Consider the following 18,291-nt stretch of genomic DNA (forward strand, 5'->3'; position numbering starts at 1 on the left):
TCATGGTGAAAACTTGGCAATTTGTCGTAATTCCACAATGTGCACAAACGTCCTCCAGAAACCCAAGTTCGCTGTCAGCAGAAATTAATGGGTACTGGGGTGGGAGAGTCCTCACCATTTGCTCTTTTTTTGCCCATCCCCAACTTCTAAATGGTTGCTTTAGTGAAGCCGTGGCTGCATGATCCCCGTGTAAGCCGTTGCTGCCATCTTTGACAGTGACTCAAGTAAAGCTGTTTCTAGCCCTACGCAAGGCTGTTTGCCTCTGTCGGTGTCTTGCTAAACAGGTTTCTGTGGAAATTAAATAAATAAGATCTCCACCACTGGTGCTAATTGGTGCCTTTGGCAGCCTGAGCAGGGGCTTGTGAATTGAATGTGTCATGGAGAATTGAATGTGTCAACTCTCTCCCAATGGCTGGGACCTTGAGGTCTTTTTCTGGCACTAAATTTCCTTTGAAAAAAAGAAAAAGGAAAAAAAAAAAAGAGAGAAAACAAGCTGAAATAAGAGATCTTTTCCCTTTTTTTTATTGAGGTGTTGAAGTTGAGTATTGTAGTGTACACACTGCAGCGTTTTCTCGTCAGATGCTTTGAGAAGTAGGGCTGGTTTCTGCCGTTGTTTCTCAGGCATCCCATTTGTTGCTATCAGGCACTGTGCAGCGCGGGGTGGCAGGTTTTATTCAGTCTGTTCAAGCATCTGGCAGGATAGCCATGAAGTTGTTGCTGTTGTCCTTAAGGGACTGTAGGGAACTGCATGATTCATTCAGTATTTTTTCTAGGTACAAAGAAGAAATGTCTGACGCTGTAGTAAATACAGTTCCAAGTAGAGCACAACCAGCGTACCAAAAGGCAGGAGATTTGCTGCTTTGGAGGCACTGACTGGCAGCACAAGCTTCTGTTCCTTTGGTTGAGAAGATGCTAGCCCACCTGGAGTTAAACTGGGCTGTATTTCAGGCTGTTGAGGATAGGCAGAACCATGTCCACAAACCAATTCGCCTTTTAAGTTGTCCTGAATAGGAGGGGAAAAGGTTATCACTGTCAGGCTTTGAGTTATTTGGATGTCAGAAAAGTTTAGTTGTGGTTCAAGCTGCTGTCAAGTTTGTTGGTGATGAAGCCAAGATTATGTGTGCAGGGGGCTGGAGAGAGGAGGATTGCATTTTTTTTCCTTTTCTTTTAGTAGGAAATGTACTTTTTTTCTTTTCTAGCAGTGTCACTGATTTGTCTTTGGCAGTATTACATTTTTTTAGGGAAAATGAAGGAAGAAAAGTCTTTTCCTAGTTGTCTTTCATCAGGGACCATCTACCAGTCCTAAAGCACAGATTGGCCCTGTTCTCTTACACAGGCGCATTCCCTTCCAAAATTTCTGCAGAAAGGGCTGAATTTGGTACTTTCTCCTTTGGGATGCGGTGCTGAGCCAAAGGGATTTTACGCTGGAGGCATCTTCAAAGCCAGCCCATTGGAGCAGCAGCGGTTTGCGTAACTTGGCAGCGAGCACCTCTGGAAGGTCCATAGGCTGAGCTATAGCGTTTCCTTTGGGACCATGTGCACTTTTGCCTTTTCTGTTCTCCTGTGTTTTCTTATTTTCTTTTTTCTTTAGTCCAGCCCTGACCTCTTTAGCAGATAGCTTCAGAATCAGGTGTCCACAACTGGTGACCATGCTCTCCTCAAACCACAGCAAAACATCTCCTGTTTTGTTGTGGTTTTTAATGAAGATATGAGCAAAATGAGTCCAGAGAAAGATTTTATCCATGTGCACTTTCAGATGTGTTGATCTGTGAACTTAGAAGGCTCCATTTTTGTCAGGGTCCGACGGCCTGCCTGAAACATCCTCACGTTTCCCATTATGGTACTGTTCTCTCCCAGTCCTCATTCACAGAGACGTTTTTCTCTCCTGCACTATTACTTCCTAAAAATGACTAGTTAAAGGGTATTTCACAGCATATTCATCTTTCAAGCGCAGTTCTTTCAAGTAGTGCCAAGACTGATAAACCAGTAGATTTCAAACTTCTTATCAGAATAAGCCTGCAGAGCTGAAATCTAAAATGAAACTCTTCGGACTCATGGTAAAGGACATCGGAATTGCAAAGTCGTGACTACTGCTTGATATTTTCCCCTCTGAATCCTCTCTCCTGGTTAAAAAGCTTTATATTAAAAAGCTAATAAACCAAATGGAGAGAAAATAGTAGAAGAAAGACTTCGGAGCTGGCTGGCAGGATAGAAAAACATCGCAGTACTTTCTCAAAGTCACACTATTAAATGTCACAAACTTGGATTTGTTTCCCCTTTTAATTCCAGAGTAAAATAATTTAAATTTTCAGAATTTGCTAGTGAAATAGAAGATTTAGAAACGCTCACAGGAAGCACAAACCTTAACAGGCTGTGGCTGTCTGTAGTAATCATCCCTGCCAAACAATGTCCGGCTTACTGAAATAATTATTAAACCGTCTCAGTTGTAAACTGTGAAATTTTAAGGAACCTGTTGGCAGTATGAAAAGTGTTTCTCCCAGCTGCGTTAAGTCTGCATTACCTGCCTGCCCGTGTGTTGTATTGCCTGCAAGTGCTTTTCTGCGTTAGGGATAAACTCGCTGCATTCCAGCTGGGAATACATGATTACCTTTGCTTGTTATAAAGGTAATAGTCATCGCTGGCCCGGCTGCAAAGCCGGAGGGAGTGTTCGCAGTGCAATGCACAGCTTGAGCCAAGCAAGAGGCAGCGGAGGGGGAGTTCTGGATTCAGCCCTTCCTTCCAAGGTGTGGGGTGGGCCACCTCCACACGGTTACTTAAAATGTGCTAGCTGTGTTCTCTGGTGCACGCTTTCTCCTAGGTCTCCTTTGCTGTTTGGGGGATGCTGTGAGGTTGAACAAAAGCAAGCGTAGCAGGTGGGACGTGATGTTTCACCTTGGTCAACATCAGGGAGCTGGTGCAAGCAACAGCTTTGCTCGCTGCCTGAAGGACAGATTTTTATCTGTGTCACGCTCTGAGGGAACACCAAGGCTCAAGAGCTGGGGTTTCTTCTACTTACTGTTTGGTTTTGACGTTTCTCTGGAGTTGCAACAAATCTCTGTCTATGATTAAGAGAACAGGATCGTTTTCTGATTCATCAGTAAAATCTGCATCATGTTGTTTGATACGAAGTAGGTTTTTGTTTCAGTAGCCACTTCTGCCTCACAACCACATTACCCAGCATGTTTTCCCTCTCCCCATAGCAGCTGGGTCACCGAGCACCCCAACTGCAGCCACAGAGCTCTATAGGAGTTTTGGGACCTCTTCTTAACGTGACATGGCTCCAAAGCAGGGGCTGCCCATGTCTGCAGGACAAGGGCTGCATTCAGCCCCGCTGTATTTCCCCTATGGACAGCGTAGCAACAGATTGGTCTCTAAGGGTGTTCCTACATCACTGATTTACTGTGCTGGGTGGGAACTCTTTAAATGTGACTTTTCCTTGTGTCTATACCTGCAATCTTGTGTTACGCACATCATAAGTGTGCGATTGATGTTCTCAAAGTGGTTCCCCTCCCTCTGGAAGTAAAGTTGAAGTCACAAGCTGGGATATTGTGTTGAGTACCCCACCTGCAAGGTGGATGCAAGGTCCTCCCGCAGTAAGCTCTCCGCACATGCCCCATGGATGCCTAGGAGCACACCTCATTGCTGTGGGACATTACAGATTGCAGCAAGTCAAATCCTGGTCCTTCTTTCTTTGTCCCACGCCTGTCATGTTATAGCTCTTCCCTGAAGATCTGCCTGTGAGCCCTGACCTCACCCTGGGGCTGGTGTTGAGCTGCCTGGGTTGCATGTGCTGCGGGAAGGGTTACTTTAAATGTTTGCAGTGAAGAAAGTGGCAACAACCTGTGTTTGGTCCCACAGACCACCCGCTTGGACCATGCTGCCAAAGGGAAAACCATAGGATTAAGGCAACTAGAACTGTCTGCTTTACTGAAAGTTAGACAGATGCAGGGTGAGCAGAGCCTCACCTAATGCTGTCAACCATCAGCAGCCTCCACTATCCCACCAGTGGCAAATTCCCCTGTAGCTTATTTGTCATTTTTGCAACTGAGATGAGTGTCGTACCTCCAGTCCTCCCTGGTTTCAAACAGGGGGGAACAAACCTTAGCTCTTACATATAAGGCCCTTTAAATAAGGTCCTGCTTGAACCTGATTTTCTGCCTGGGATGCAACAATGAATTCCTGCTGCTTGAGCTTGCCATGTTGCTTATATTCAAAGTATAATGGGGAGCCTTCAGAAAAATATAACCTTACTTACACTGTACAAAGCCAATTGGATTTTGGTTAACTTAATTTCTAAGTGATTACAGTTCACTAACAATGTAGGTGTGCTATAGATGCAATGCACAGGGGGTGACTTTTTATTTTAAACCATACAAGCTTCCTTTTATTCATGACATTCAGGCAGCCTCATGATAATTCACATTTCCAGCTTTCATAATGTGTTGTTCAACCACTGTTTTTTCTCCCTCCCTATTGTACTCTCAGAAATCATACTCACTAATTTCTGAAAGCTTTTCATTTCTCTCTATAGGTTGTTGTTTCGTAACATTTTATACAAGAAAAGCTGCTCTTGAGGCACAGAATGCACTGCACAATATTAAAACTTTACCTGGGGTGAGTACATTTACTTTTTGATCCTAATTATTTTATCACCAGAAAAATAGCCCTTTTGCTCAAGATGCTGTTTGGTGCCCCAAATGACCTTGATCTCTTCAAGGGAGGGTGGCTACCCTGATGGTCTGTCCTCTACCGGTGCCAGTCCTGTAGCAATGACATCATCTCAAAAGGCAGTTGCTCTTCTGTAGAAAGTCCCTTGGCTGGAAACAGTGCTGATTCCTGCTGACTAGAGACGGTTACTGAAGTGCATGGTAGATTCTTTTTTTTTTTTTTAATTTAAGGGGGAGGAGGAAAAACATATGTCAGGAAAACACTGCACCACTGGGGCTTCTTGTTTGAAAAGGGAGAGAAGAGGAAAAGACAGAATACAGCCAACTTTTTTCAATGCAGCCTTTATCCACATGGTTTCTAAACAACCTGACTGTGTTGGTGTGGTGGCTGCACATCAGGGTACCGCAGAGCATGGTACCACGTAGCAGCTTGCACAGTGTCACCCTGTTCCCTGCCACCACCTCTCCTTAGCAGTCTGTTCTCACTGATACATCACACCGGTGGTCAAAACAGTTGCGGTTGTGTTGTACAAACCGTAGCGTGCGTTATCCTATGGTAGTTCAGATAGAGAGAAGTATATCACCGGTAATTTCATGACTTAACTCTGAAATCTTCTTGTTCTAATGTTTTCATTTCTTCTGCTGAATGTAGCCAAATACTTTGGGGATGGGAAAGGAAAAATATAAAGGATGGAGGTATATTCCCTCTTGATGTAGGGGAAGTGTTCAAGTATATGGTTGGAGTGTACGGTTACAGACACAAAAATCAATAAATGTATACAACACTGTATAAATAAATAGAACATTGAATGGACTGACAGTTATACGGCCAATATCTCCTTTAAGTCCTACGTGCTGTATGTGAAATTGGACACTGTGTGTTTGAAAAATTCACATCTGGCCAGCTCACTTTATGCAACTCCTGTTAGGAAAGCCACCTCATCTGTCATGGAAATGACCAGCGTAGAGAAGTGTGTCGGATAGTTACCTATGAGTCCTGCTAATTCACCGAGGTAAAATGGGAGTCCTCTGTCATTTGCAAGTGAAAATGCTGGAAGGGGTGGTGGGAAATCTGCAGCAGTAGACCAGCTCCAGGGAAACAGAAGAAAAATTGTGGCACTTCAGATTCACGTGATATTTTCCAGCAACTGGCCCTTGCAAGAGACAATGTCAAGACCTTAGAAGCCTTCCAGCGGCAGGCTTGGCTTTTGAGGGTGTAGAGGATGGATGTGCCATCCTCAGAGAGGAAGGCAGGCTCTGAGTGATGATTCCCTTTGAGACCCCTTTGGAGCTCAGGTTGAATCGCAGCATCCTCTGGCTCTGAAACCCCGGTTGTTGGTTCCCATCCCCACTGCCAGAAAATGCCGAGCCCTTGGATGACTGTTCTCTAACCCAATTCAGCTAATGTTGCACTTAACCCAACTCATTGTGTAATTGCTCTCCAACATGCTTTGAGTCAAGCAGCTGTGCTGACTGGCTGGGTAGGATGGACACTCCAGCGGAGGTGGTCCCGAGCTGCTGGAGCAGCATCCTGCCCAGCCAGCATCCCTGGCTCCAGGTAGGGTGTGAGACCCTACCCTGAAGCTCTGCCATGAGACCTATACATCCCTTGCCTCAGAAGCAGAGAGAGTCCTTTCATTTGCTCCTCTGATCTTCCCTGAGCCCCACGAGCTGGCTGCTGCGTTTTGAGAGATCTTGGTTATCCCAGCGGGTGACTCGGAGGGGCAGACTCCTTCCCTGACCTTCCCACATGCAGGTGGCAAAGCTGGCTCAGCTCTGCATTGCACCTTACTTGAGCGAGGCATCATTTCTTCTCTGCTTTTATACGGCTAATGAGCATGCAGCGGTTAGAGACTACTGTACCTTTTGATTTTTTTAAAATAAAGCTCAAAAATATAATATTTTTTTCTAATGCTATCTCTAGCTCTTTGTTGCTTAGAATTTATCTTTTCAAGCTGTGTTTTTCTGTCCTGACTCTGAGGTTACAAACTTTTCTTTTAAGGAAACGTGAAAATTACATTCTCATGACTCTGGGGCTTGGGCTTTAAAAATACTCCTGATACTGCCAGAGATGTTAAGATTTTACTCTGAGATAAGTTTTTATGCCTACTTCTTAAAGGGACACCTCTGATAAAGAGAAGCAACTCAAATACAGACTTGTTACTTCTCTTTGAGAACAATTCAGCATATATTATATAACAGATTCTATATTTTGCACATGCTGTGCACTGACATTCAGCATATATGGTGATACTGTTATGCTGCATCTGTGTATTCCCAAAATAACTTCATTTAAGCGTGCTTTAAAGTTGTGGCACACGTGCTGAAAACACTTCACATTAGCAGGCTTCTCCTGATACGAATTTTAGCAATTTTCATGTTGTTAACTCTGGCCCACTAAGCAGCTTTCACTGAACGAGCAGGAATCGGTAGTGGATAGGTCCATGTGCGAAACAGTCTCTTTCAGAGCAAATGGAAGCGATCTTCTGGCAGAGTTACAACAAGGGATGAATTTGGATCAGGTTCATTTGGGCATCAAGTGCCAGCTTGCTTCCAGTAAATGAGATATGGTATGTAGGAGGTTCAGTAATAAGGTGTCTCCTGGAAACAAAAGAATCCGTGCCTTCCACTTTCGCTGTAATACCACCATGGGTCAGATGAGAGGCATCCTTAAATAGCCCAGGAAGAAAATCCGAGGCAGAGGCAGGTGATTTATTAGTGCAAGGTAAGGAACAATGGCAGATGCAGGAGCAGGGGGCTGCAAGGATGCTGCGGCGGTTGGAACTCGCCTGCATTTTACCTGCACGCAGGTATAACCCGTACTGCTGCGGAAGCATGGAGGGGAATACCTCGATGTTCATTAAGTGATAGGGGCCAGATTAGTTCTGGGCTTAGTCTCTTCATTTCTTAAATGAAGACCTCCTCCACGTGGCTCAGTAAGTAGGTTTTGGATCAGCACTCATGAAGCCAAAAACGTGGGGGTTTAGTGTGAAATTTATCCCCCTGCCAAGACTGCACATTCAGTTTAATTTAGGTAGGTGTTTGAGCAAAGCCTGCAGTGCTCTGTTTCTGTATCTACTTTCTCCATGGATCTCATCCTTAACAGAGACATGAAAACACGAACGCTTTATCTGCTCCTTTGAGCTGCACCCTTTTAGTGGACATGAAGAAAATAAGACCAGACATAAATGATTAATGCAGAATCTTGGAAGAAAATATTGCAGGGTGCCTTGCTGTTTGATTACAAGCCTTGGAATTAGTCAACATTTCCATAATTCTAAACCAATATACACCTGTTTTCCCACTGTGATGTGAAGGCACAACTTAATTTAACAGAAACCCCGCTGTGCTAAATCTCTCATTAAATACCAAGCTAGTTCTGTAATTTAAAGTTGCAGCACCACTATTTTAACTGAATTGCCTTTGTATTATAAAATTAATAAGAAGTTAATGATGCACTTTGCTGTATTCTCTCAGATTTTTTGTCACAGCAACAACAACAAAAAAGAAAGATAAAGAAGAAAAACATGTCACCAGCTGACATCTCAAGGCTTTTCTGGTTTTAATCATTTTCCTGAGGATAAAATTCATTTAAAAGATTTTTTTAAATTTTTTAAAACTTTCAGCATAAGTAGGATCAAACATCATCTTTTTACTCATGATTAGTATAATCTCTCTGTTAGTCATAATATTGCTTGTCATATAATGGAGCTTTCATCTTTCCCCCAAAATGTATTTCAATATCACTTGTTATGGTAGGATTGCTACTAGGCAGAGAAGAAGATATACAGTGTTTGTGAAATACAGACATATTGCTATATATGATACATACTAACGAAACAGGGGCAGTTCTTTTCTGTTTACTTGGTGCTGGCATCACAAGTAGCTTTTATGTCTTGTAAATTAACAACATGAATTTCCAGAGGTGTTTTTTCAAATATAACATGCAAGCGCATAGCTCATATCCTAGCTCATAGGGATGTGGTTGGTATTATTCAACTTACAGTCAGGTTTTCTTGGAATGTTGGTTTGGATTTCGTTTTAAAAGGCAGAAGGGAGAGAAGAGAAAACCTCAATATAAATGTAATAATGATCTTAGAAATGTGCTTCTTTGGGAACTAGTCTCATCTTCATTAAGAATCTCATGGCTTTGTTAGAGGTGTTTAACTTCTATTCCCTAAACAAAATAATCCAATAAATTCCTCCCATCTAAATTTATTCCGTGCCTTCAGTTAGATGTAATAATCTTAGTCTTTCCGTGCTCTAATTTGCTGCTTAGTGGAAGTTGACACCTGTATAGAGGGCAAACCTCGAGGAGCTATATGCAGGGACTGCTTTAGCTGCCTTCGTGGCAGGGGCATTTTTTGTTTGTTTTAGTTTGAACATGCATTAGTCTAAAAACAGAATGTGCTCTGTTTTGCTAACTAGTGAATTAGGTAGGATTTCCTGGCAAGAGCAGAGTGCAGGTAGGTAACACAAGAGCACTATATGTTGGCCGAATTCTTGGAGCCCAAGAGCTGAATAAATACACCTTTAATTTCATGCAGAAGCTGTTTGAAGTCAGGAATCGACAGGAATCTGTTCATAAAATCTACACCTAAAACTCTTTGGAGTTTTTTTTATGTATTTGAAGTTAGATTCATCTGACATGGCAATGATTATTTGTTGCCTATATATATATTTTTGCATATATCCTCATAGCTAAGGTTATCACAGAAATAACAGCCCACACTGACGTAGGTCTCAGCACTCCTATGCTTTTAACAGACTAATGGTTTACATGGCTCTTATTTCAAGTGGGATATACATATTCCAAGTAGTAGCAAACCCTTTGTATTGAAGTTCTGGCATGAAATTAGGACATTAGTTGTATGAATCAATTTAATTAAGGATTTAACAATGGAGAAATACAGTTTTTGTGAAAGCTCTTAAAATTTTAACAGCAAGGTGGAGTTTGTGGGATCTAACTGTCTTGTAAAATATTAATGGCTTCTTTTTTTGCCAGATGTTGTCAAGGGAAAGATTTTTCAGTTTTTACATTATAAGAATCACTACTGGTTTTATTAAATGCCATTTACGTGATAGGGAAACAGGACTGCCTTAGAGGAAACTTTGCCCTAAGTATTCTGTGCCGGCTGTAAGGAAACCTCAGGGTCCATTTAGGGATGTAGAATATGAAGAACTGATTTTTAAAGAGGAACTTAGATCATTCGTCTCTTTTGGTGCCCGTTCACAGTAGGGTTCATTCTGCCCTACACCAGGCTGACAATCAACGGCAAGATGCCAGTCCGCTTTGGGGCTTCCCCTCGCCCCCGCAGACCAGCTCAGGTTTCACGTGGAGTGTAAAACACACTCTGTCTCGCTACGTGCCACGGTGTGGGTTTCGCATGTATCGGCAGGGCAGCGCCACGGCCCCTCCGGGTGCGTGGGGCTTAACGGGTTGTAACGTGGGATAGAAATCTCAGCACTGTACTGAATCAGTTTAGCAGGTTATTTAACATTCAGAATAATCTGTTTCAAAATGCGGGCATCCATGATGACTTACTATGAATCCACGTTCATTTTCTGATAAAATACTGTTTGTCTAACAAGAAGCAAAAAACCAAATGTATTTCTGATTTTCACTTTACATCATGAGCTCATTTCTAATTAATATCCTGGCACGCTCCTTTCTGGAGTAGCGTTTTAATATCCAGTCCCCTTCTCTGCTTTAGGCCTTATGAGTTGTCAGTACTGTGTGAACATTATGTAAAAATTACCTGTAATAAAAAGGTAATCATCCAATATGACTTGAATAATAGTCTGAATATGAGATATCAGTGACTTTGAGAGATTTTGACAAACAGAAAGGGAATTCAAAGAGCAATTAAGTTAGTTAAGGGATTGAAGTGATTTATGATGACAAATTAAACTAGTTCAGTACCCATATAGCATGGCCAAATGCTGTTTAATGAAGGATCTAAAAAGTCTAGAACTGTTTAAATGATAAAAATAACCAGATGGGAAAGCAGAGAATTCCCAGGGAGTGCCTGTTCCTAAGAACTGAGCTGTAAGACATTGAATGATGTTGAGAAAGTGAATCTGGCCCATTTCTTCCTTTAAAATACTATGTAAATGGAACCACTTTTTGATACCTTTGTCCAGCTCAGAAGAAGTGATTTTTTGTTACGCAAATACACCGCTTCCATCTCTGGCCCTCAAAAGTTGTGCTGACTTTGCCACTTAAATGAAACGTCAACACTTGCACTAAATTCAGGTACCTTAGTAGAACGGTTGGGTTTGCATCTACCGTTACTGTGAAACACAGAATGGATCACTAGCCTTGAAGTTATAAAGTGGTAAAAAGTGACTTAGGAGCCCAATGAAATCCCTGTAAGTAGCTGAACTTGCAGCTTAATGGCAGAACAATGGGTGTTGTGCAGGCGTAGGGAGAGGGGAATATTGACTAAGTGAAAATAACTTCTCTCAATTGAGCAAAACATTTAATTCATAATTACATTGTCCCTTTTTTCTCCATGAAGGATGGGAGGCAGATTCACCTTCCCATACAGCCTGATCATTAGGATAGCTTTCTGACATGCAGGAGAATGCAGTTCATATCCTCTCTGGCTTGTTTCTTGTAAGGATTTAACTTGAATTGACCTAACAGAGCCTTCACCACTGGACTTAGTTGACATTGGAGGTCACCATTTGTCCTCTTGAAGCTGTTCCACTGTGTACGAAAATACTAAACTCTCGTGGGGTTGAGAGAAAGCAAGTAAAAGCACTTGGTTGCCTAGTACTGAGGGCAGTGACTCAAGAATTGTGATATCTGGATATGAGTCCATGCTCTAATAAGTATTTTTATTAGTTGGAAAAGCTTCAAACATTTGGAAGATACTTTTTAAGAATAGGGAAGTTCCATTGACCTGAAGCACTGGGAGGAGGAGGCTGAACCTTGATCTGCCTTACTCGGGGGAGTGATGCCCCAGCCTAACCCCTGGGCTGTGTCAGGACGGTGCAGAGCTGCACAGGGTATGGCCGTCAGTGAGCTGTGGCAGAACCTAGGCGTTCATATCAGACTGTTGCTTTTCCCTGCTGTAGCAGATCTGCTGAGAAGCAAGAACACATTAGCCCAGCTGCAAATGCAGTTAGATGTATGCTTACTTTTTTAGATAGCTCTTTTGGAGTAGTTCAAGATTTTTTTTTTGTGCAGCTTTGCAGTGTAATAATATTGGGATGGAAACTAAGTAACGCATAATACTGGCTTAACCTCAGAAAAATTCCCTAATGTGAAGCACATCCCCAAAAGGCCAAACTGTTCTGGCGTGTGACACTGGACTTTACCTCGGATTTCCATAACTACGGACAGTTGAGGTCATCACTTCGCAAAATGCCTCCAGAATTTAATGTCCAACTTAGAACATCTTATTCAGCAAGGCTGGAGGATCTGTTCACATGATATCACTTTCAAGCTGGGGACCCAAAAATCACTGACTGGAGAACCTTTTGCTGTGCTCTTCAGAATGGGAAACTCTGAACAAAACTGAGAGGCCATCACTGCAGTACTCCAGGGTACTGCATCGCTCACCAAGGTTTAGGTGGGATGCTTAGCTAAGGGTAATAGCCCAGGCACTCTCTTAAACAGCTATTTATCCTCCCGCTGGTGTTAGCTGTTTTCTGTTATCCGGAACAGAAAGTACAGGTGCTTCAGTCAGCCTCATTAGCACCATGACACAAGCTATTAAAATTGTCTTCATAATGAAAGACTAGTTCAGGGAGCCTTCCTAGCTGCCTGACTACTCCTACAACAGTGAAATTAGAAAGGCAAATCATAAACAATGTTGCAGGCATCAGGAAGTAACATCATTAGAGATGCCCTTGGATGCCATTTACCTGCCTCGATAGCGGTGTTTGGCGCCCATGGATCTGAGTTATCTTATGACTAAAGAGCCTGGTCTTCATGGCACATTTATAACAGAGAGATTGTTTGTTCAGCGTCCTTCTGCCATTGTGTCCAAGCCTGTGAGCTGTGCTGCTTCTTTCAAAGACCTCTGCTGTGCGGTCTGTGGCTCTAGGCATTGCTGTCGAAGAAATGCAGTGTTGTCTCATTTAGTGTTTGTAGTCCCGTAGTGGTGAGGGAAGCTGAGGCGTCCCTAGCTAGCTTTCTCCTATCTCAATCGGGTAATGAACCACGCAGTTTAGATGCATCATGCTGTTGTATGCGACAACATACATGATGAGAGAGAAAACATAAGTTCTGTCTTCTCTGTGGTCATTAGAAACCCCATAATACGTCCTGGAAAACCAGGTGAAACTGGGTGGCTTCATTGAGCTGCCTACTCTAATCACACACTTTGGGCAATTATATTCTGCCTAATTAAAAATACTCTTTGCAGACTGAGAGAGATAATTGATTTTTTGCTCGTTCTCCGGAAGAAATTATCTTCTGCATCAGCTTAGTTGGAAGAGCCCCTTCTTTGTCTGCTCTTCCCCTGTGGTGTGCAGCGCAATCCTTTCTCCTCTTGCCAGCTGGGTCCCTGGGGCTGCTGGAAATGCTCAGGGATTCATTTGGGTGCAAGCACCTCTTTGGGGTACAGACGTGTTCATCTGATTGTCATGGTAGATCTCCAAAACCTTTAGAGACGCTAAAATGGGCTGTGAATTCCCACCCTGAAAAGTTAAGGAAGACCCCTAGTTGCATAGCTTCTATTTCAGGCTGTCAGTGTATGGAGCAGCACCCTCTAAAACAGGGAACGAATATCATTAAAGTGTTAGATACCTTTTAAAGGGAAAAGCAGTACCAGAGTGGGCAAGGCTAATGTTTGTCTACTTTTGGAACGGTCCGTCTTTTCACTCGCAGCTTTGCTGAAATCAGTAATGGCTTTGCTCCCAGAATGTAGCCTGAGTATCTCCAGGAGCGGAGAGAAGCGGTCGTTGAAAAACATGCCACCATAACTCCATTTATTAGCAAAAGCCTGTCTCTGTTGCCTTGTGCCAGGGAAGTTAAAACAGCAAAAACTGCAAAAGAAAAAAAACATTGAACTAAACACAGTCTTAAGCAGTGGTAAACAAAATGTGTTTTGCTTCCTTTGTGGTTGATTTTTATCCAGCTGCAGCCAAATATCAAAGCGATATCAAAGGAAAGCTACCCATTAATTAATTCAGACTGACTTCACAAAGCAAGCTGGAGCTTTTGCTGATATCTGATTCTGACAACTTCCTAACCTTCACAAGTTGTCATTAAGAGTGGCATTAAAGCAGTCTGCAGTCAATCCCAGCTCTCGCCCTATTGTAACTCAGAGATGGACTATCTCCTGTTGGGGGGGGCGGGAGCGCAAGCAGGGGTTAGAAGAAGTAACTTTGCTTCTTTGCAAATGGAATTTGCAATGTATCAGAGAATCTCATGAATACATTGCCTCTGTCATTCATTCTAGGAACGCTCACCCAGTCCCTCTTGCAACCATTACAAGTTGCAGCTAGTGGAAATTTTCTCTTCTGAAGGAAAAACACAGGGAAAAAATCAGAGAAAGAAAGAAGAAAAGAAGCTCGTGTCTGAAAGGAATAATTGGAAGTCTGTAACGATCTTTAAGAAAGTATGAATAGAGCCTTATCATTGATTTCAAGATAGAGAACATAGGATTCTGGGTTGAAGAAAATAAGATTGTGGAAAATAAGATGTTAATGAGAGGATAAGATTAGTCTTAAACTAAGAACTGAAAGTCAGGTACCTCCATAAGCGAAGCTTGTCATTCCACCATGAAAATAAACAAAACACTCCAGTGTTCCTTACCACTGCCAAGATCTCAATGGGATTACAGCCTCATGCAGAGATGCGAGGTACGTGACACCTTTAGATTTCCATTCAGCTGTGAATGGCTCAAATGATTGAAGGGAGTTTGTGTTCTAGACCATCACTTGAGCAAATATCCACGAGACAGCGACTAATACTATTTTGTGGCCAATTCATGACAGTACCTTAGAGGAAAATGTGCTGTGTTATTATACAGTATGTTCATTTCAAAAATTGCGAGGAATACAGAGAGGATAAATGCTGTTGCGGGAGTACCTCGCCAAGCATCCACAGTAGCATGGATGTAGATGGTGCATTTATTTCCTTGCGGGCCTAGTACTGCCCAAATGCCAGTCAGAAATGGGAATTATTTTTCACTGTACGCAGAACTGAGGATTTACCATCATAAGAGTTGAAATAAAACTTAGATCAAGTATCAGGAAAAAACAGTATTTGTCCAATTAGAATAATCTTGTAAAAGAAACAAAGTTAAATCCCAATCCTTACAGGCATTTGGGGTTGGAAAGAATTAGAAAATATATGATAGGCAGTAATCCTGGATTGGCATTAAATCATTTGAGATGAGCTACTGGATTTTTTCATCTCTCATTTCTGCAATTGCTAAGAAGTGAAAGAAATTGCTATGCTCATGTGAATACAGAATCCTCCTATTTATACAAAAATATATCATTAACCAAAAAGAAAGATGTTGATAAGTAAGAGATACGGCCAGTTTAAATGCTGTGCTTATACGCTTGTGTCTGGAGGGCTGCTCAGGCAGGCGCGTCCTTTGCCTTTTATGACCCTGTTCATTTTGCAAAGAATGGCATGGATTTATCCCAGTTTAAAAGTGGCCTGATAGCTAGCAGCTCTCATGTCTGGCACTTGTCTTCCTCCCTGTTGACATGAGAGCCAAAAATAGAGGGTGTGACTTGGTGAAAATTTCTTTTCTGCACCCATGCCGTCTTCCCCTGTGCTTTCATTGCCCTCCGCTAGCTTCACCGAAGCTGCAGCAGCCCTCAGGCTGCATTAGCCCCGCTCAGTAAAAAATAGCATACGCCAAGAAACCCGGAGTTCAAGACTTCCCAGTAGCTCCAAATGTTACCTTTGGAGCAGGTAGGATGAATAATGTAAGAGCTTTTAGCTCAGCTGGTTTTATCAGAGGACCTTCCTGACAGCTCTCGGAGGCCTCCAGCTGTTCCACCTGAAGCCATCTCTGCAAAGAGTTTTCTTTGACCTTTAGGCAAGTCGCGCATAAAGATGTTACTCATGGGGCACAACGCAGAGAAAACTTCTAATTGAGTAGAATAGCAATATAAAGAATAAGTAAGAGAGGACAGCTTTTCACATACTGGCATTTATAGTCGCTAAATGAAGCATGTTGGTGCTTTTTTCACGGGAATCAAGGGGCCCCGTCTCTGGAAAAATGCATTTGGGGTCAGATGCTAGTTCAGAGCTTTGCAGATGGGTGGAGGCAGGTTGATTTTGGCCTTACTGTTCCTGATCCTGTCCCTTTTACTAACGAAAGCTTAATCACAGCTTGGTCCAAATACCACAGCCAGCTGGAACTGACTCATTCTTCAAAAATATATGTTACTGCTAATGTTGTCCATTTATTTTTTTGTTTGTTTAACTTCCCAAGCACCTATTGAGGGAAATATTTAAATACATTAGAATTCCTTAAGATTAGCATTATAAATGTATACTGCATGTTTAGTATGAATCAAAAATACTTTCCTTATCCCAAAGAAAGCGCTGGCAAAGTACATTAGCTACAGAGATGCTAAAGAATTAAAGAGAATGAGTTCATACAAAGGGTGGTTAAAAATGACATGGTTACTTGATGTGATTCTTACTGCTGTTTGTAATTGTGTGTATACACAACTAGAAGTTCATATTTTCATGTGGACAGTGTGTGTTTGTGTACACGTGTGGCTGGAGGCAGCAGTAACATTCTGTTTTCATAGATGGATCAAATATCGAGCTATCTTTTTTCATTCTCTCTCCACAGCCAGATTATTTCGCCACTGCAGAGTATTGGCATAACACTGAGAGCTTTTATTTGGATGCTGATACTGGATAGTTGTGGAAAATTCCTGTAACTTCAGCTCATGGAGAGCTTAAATAGAATTTATGAGCCATATCCTCATTTGGCGTAAAATATTATGGCTCTGCTGGTTAAACAATAAAACTGTACTACTTTCCCCAGCTGATCTCCGTCAGGAGAGTAGGATTTTTGACATCTTCATTCAAAACCCCTTTTCCACCTGAATGCTTTGGCTAGTCCCTGCAATATTTAAAGAGGCATGCATGTTGACAAGTAGTTTGGGGCTCATATCTGACCTTTGAAGAAATCTGGATTAGTCTGTGTTTGGTAACAGGGAGGAATTTGACTGCCTGACTGACTGCTGGAGAGGTGGGAATTGTGAATCAAGACATGTATTCTGGGCTCAGAACTGCTCTGCACCTTTGCTACATGAAAACGGCAGCAACCCCACATCATTGGTGCCAGCTGTTTCTATAAATTGTACCCTTTGCTCTAATTTAAAAGGTAGAATTTCAACAGAATTTATAATTTTGATGCTTTTGGGGCTTATTTTAGATTTACCTCAGTCACACTTTTTAGCTATAAGATGTTCTTGCTGGTACATTGTAATGCAAATATGAAAGCTTTCCAACAAGAACTTTAAAAAAGCTTTACATAGAGAAAAATAAAAATCCCATAGCCTAGAATTTGAGTTTTGTACCAAATAATAGACTCTAGTTTCTGTCAGAAGAGGAGACCAAGTGTGTTGTTGGATCAAGGTGACCTTCCAGGCTGCAGAAAGAGTCAGGTGGAAGATCCGCTTAGTAAATGAACAGAAGAATCTGTGATGTGAAACTGAGGGAGTGGTTGAGGCTGGTTTCTCTCTTATTGAATGAAATCCAAAAGTGGAGAAGATAAGCGTAGATGAGATAACGTGAAAGAAACAGAGGACCCTGGCTATGATTTCTTGCCTTTCTGAAATGTTGCTGTCGCTGGTCATTCCCTTTAAAGGGTTATTTCCTGAAATTCAGCTTGGCAAAGGTAGAGGATATTGCTGAGCATAATCACATGGTGTTTTCCCAGAGCATAGTTCACAGAGGAGACAGTACATGCAAGCACAGAACAACGTAAATCTTAAAATAAAACTTCTGCAAAACAAGCATTTAATATCCTGGTAGCCGTGTCCTCAGTCACAGCCGAGTTTGTGTTTTGCATTACAAAAGCCATTGCATCTTTTTAAAAACCTTTCATTTAAACTAAATTTCTTCACGGTCATCAGTAGCCTAAAAGAGAAAATTTTTTTGTTTTGTTTGGGATTGTGTTTTTCAGGGAGGAGGATAAGGGGGTAGAGGATTGCTTTGTTTTCTCAATAAATTTCTAAAAGTCATCCTAAATGTTCGTGTGGCAACAGAGGGATTTATGTGGAAAGGGAGGAGTTTTGCATGGACCAGGCTCAAACATTAGCATCCTAAAATGGTGCCCACAGCCTGAGCTACTTGAAGATTTCCATTTGGCAGCAGGAGAGGGTTTGTTTAAGATGGGCACATCGTCTTGAGTATTCAAAGATCCTGAAGTCATAAATGAGAAGGGCAAACTTCTCTGAGCGTGCCGTCAGGAGTCAGTGCTTCCTAAGCAGGGGATGTGACTTTTGCTAGGAGAAGAAATGTGCAATATGCCTCTGCAGAGCACTCAGGTAAGCACAAGTGTCTGCTGTGCTGCCTTCCCCTTCTGGGATGGTTAAGGGACCTCTGTTTCATTCCCGTGGGAGCTGGGAAGACTTTTGACAGAAGATGAGATAATAGGTAGCATGTTTTGGCTTTGCTTTG

General features: G+C 42.2%; 1 protein-coding gene across 2 annotated transcripts in view; it reads left to right on the top strand.

The window, feature by feature from the left end:
- CELF2 (CUGBP Elav-like family member 2) overlaps positions 1 to 18,291 on the top strand; it is a 380,716-nt gene that overhangs the window by 272,696 nt on the left and 89,729 nt on the right. For both annotated transcript variants that reach the window (XM_059816034.1, XM_059816033.1), the window contains one exon: positions 4,532 to 4,614. In XM_059816034.1, the coding sequence (XP_059672017.1) occupies positions 4,532 to 4,614 (83 nt within the window). The remainder of the gene's footprint in view (positions 1 to 4,531; positions 4,615 to 18,291) is intronic.

This window comes from Gavia stellata, chromosome 4, assembly GCF_030936135.1.
Source record: "Gavia stellata isolate bGavSte3 chromosome 4, bGavSte3.hap2, whole genome shotgun sequence".
NCBI classification, from domain to species: Eukaryota; Metazoa; Chordata; class Aves; order Gaviiformes; family Gaviidae; genus Gavia; species Gavia stellata.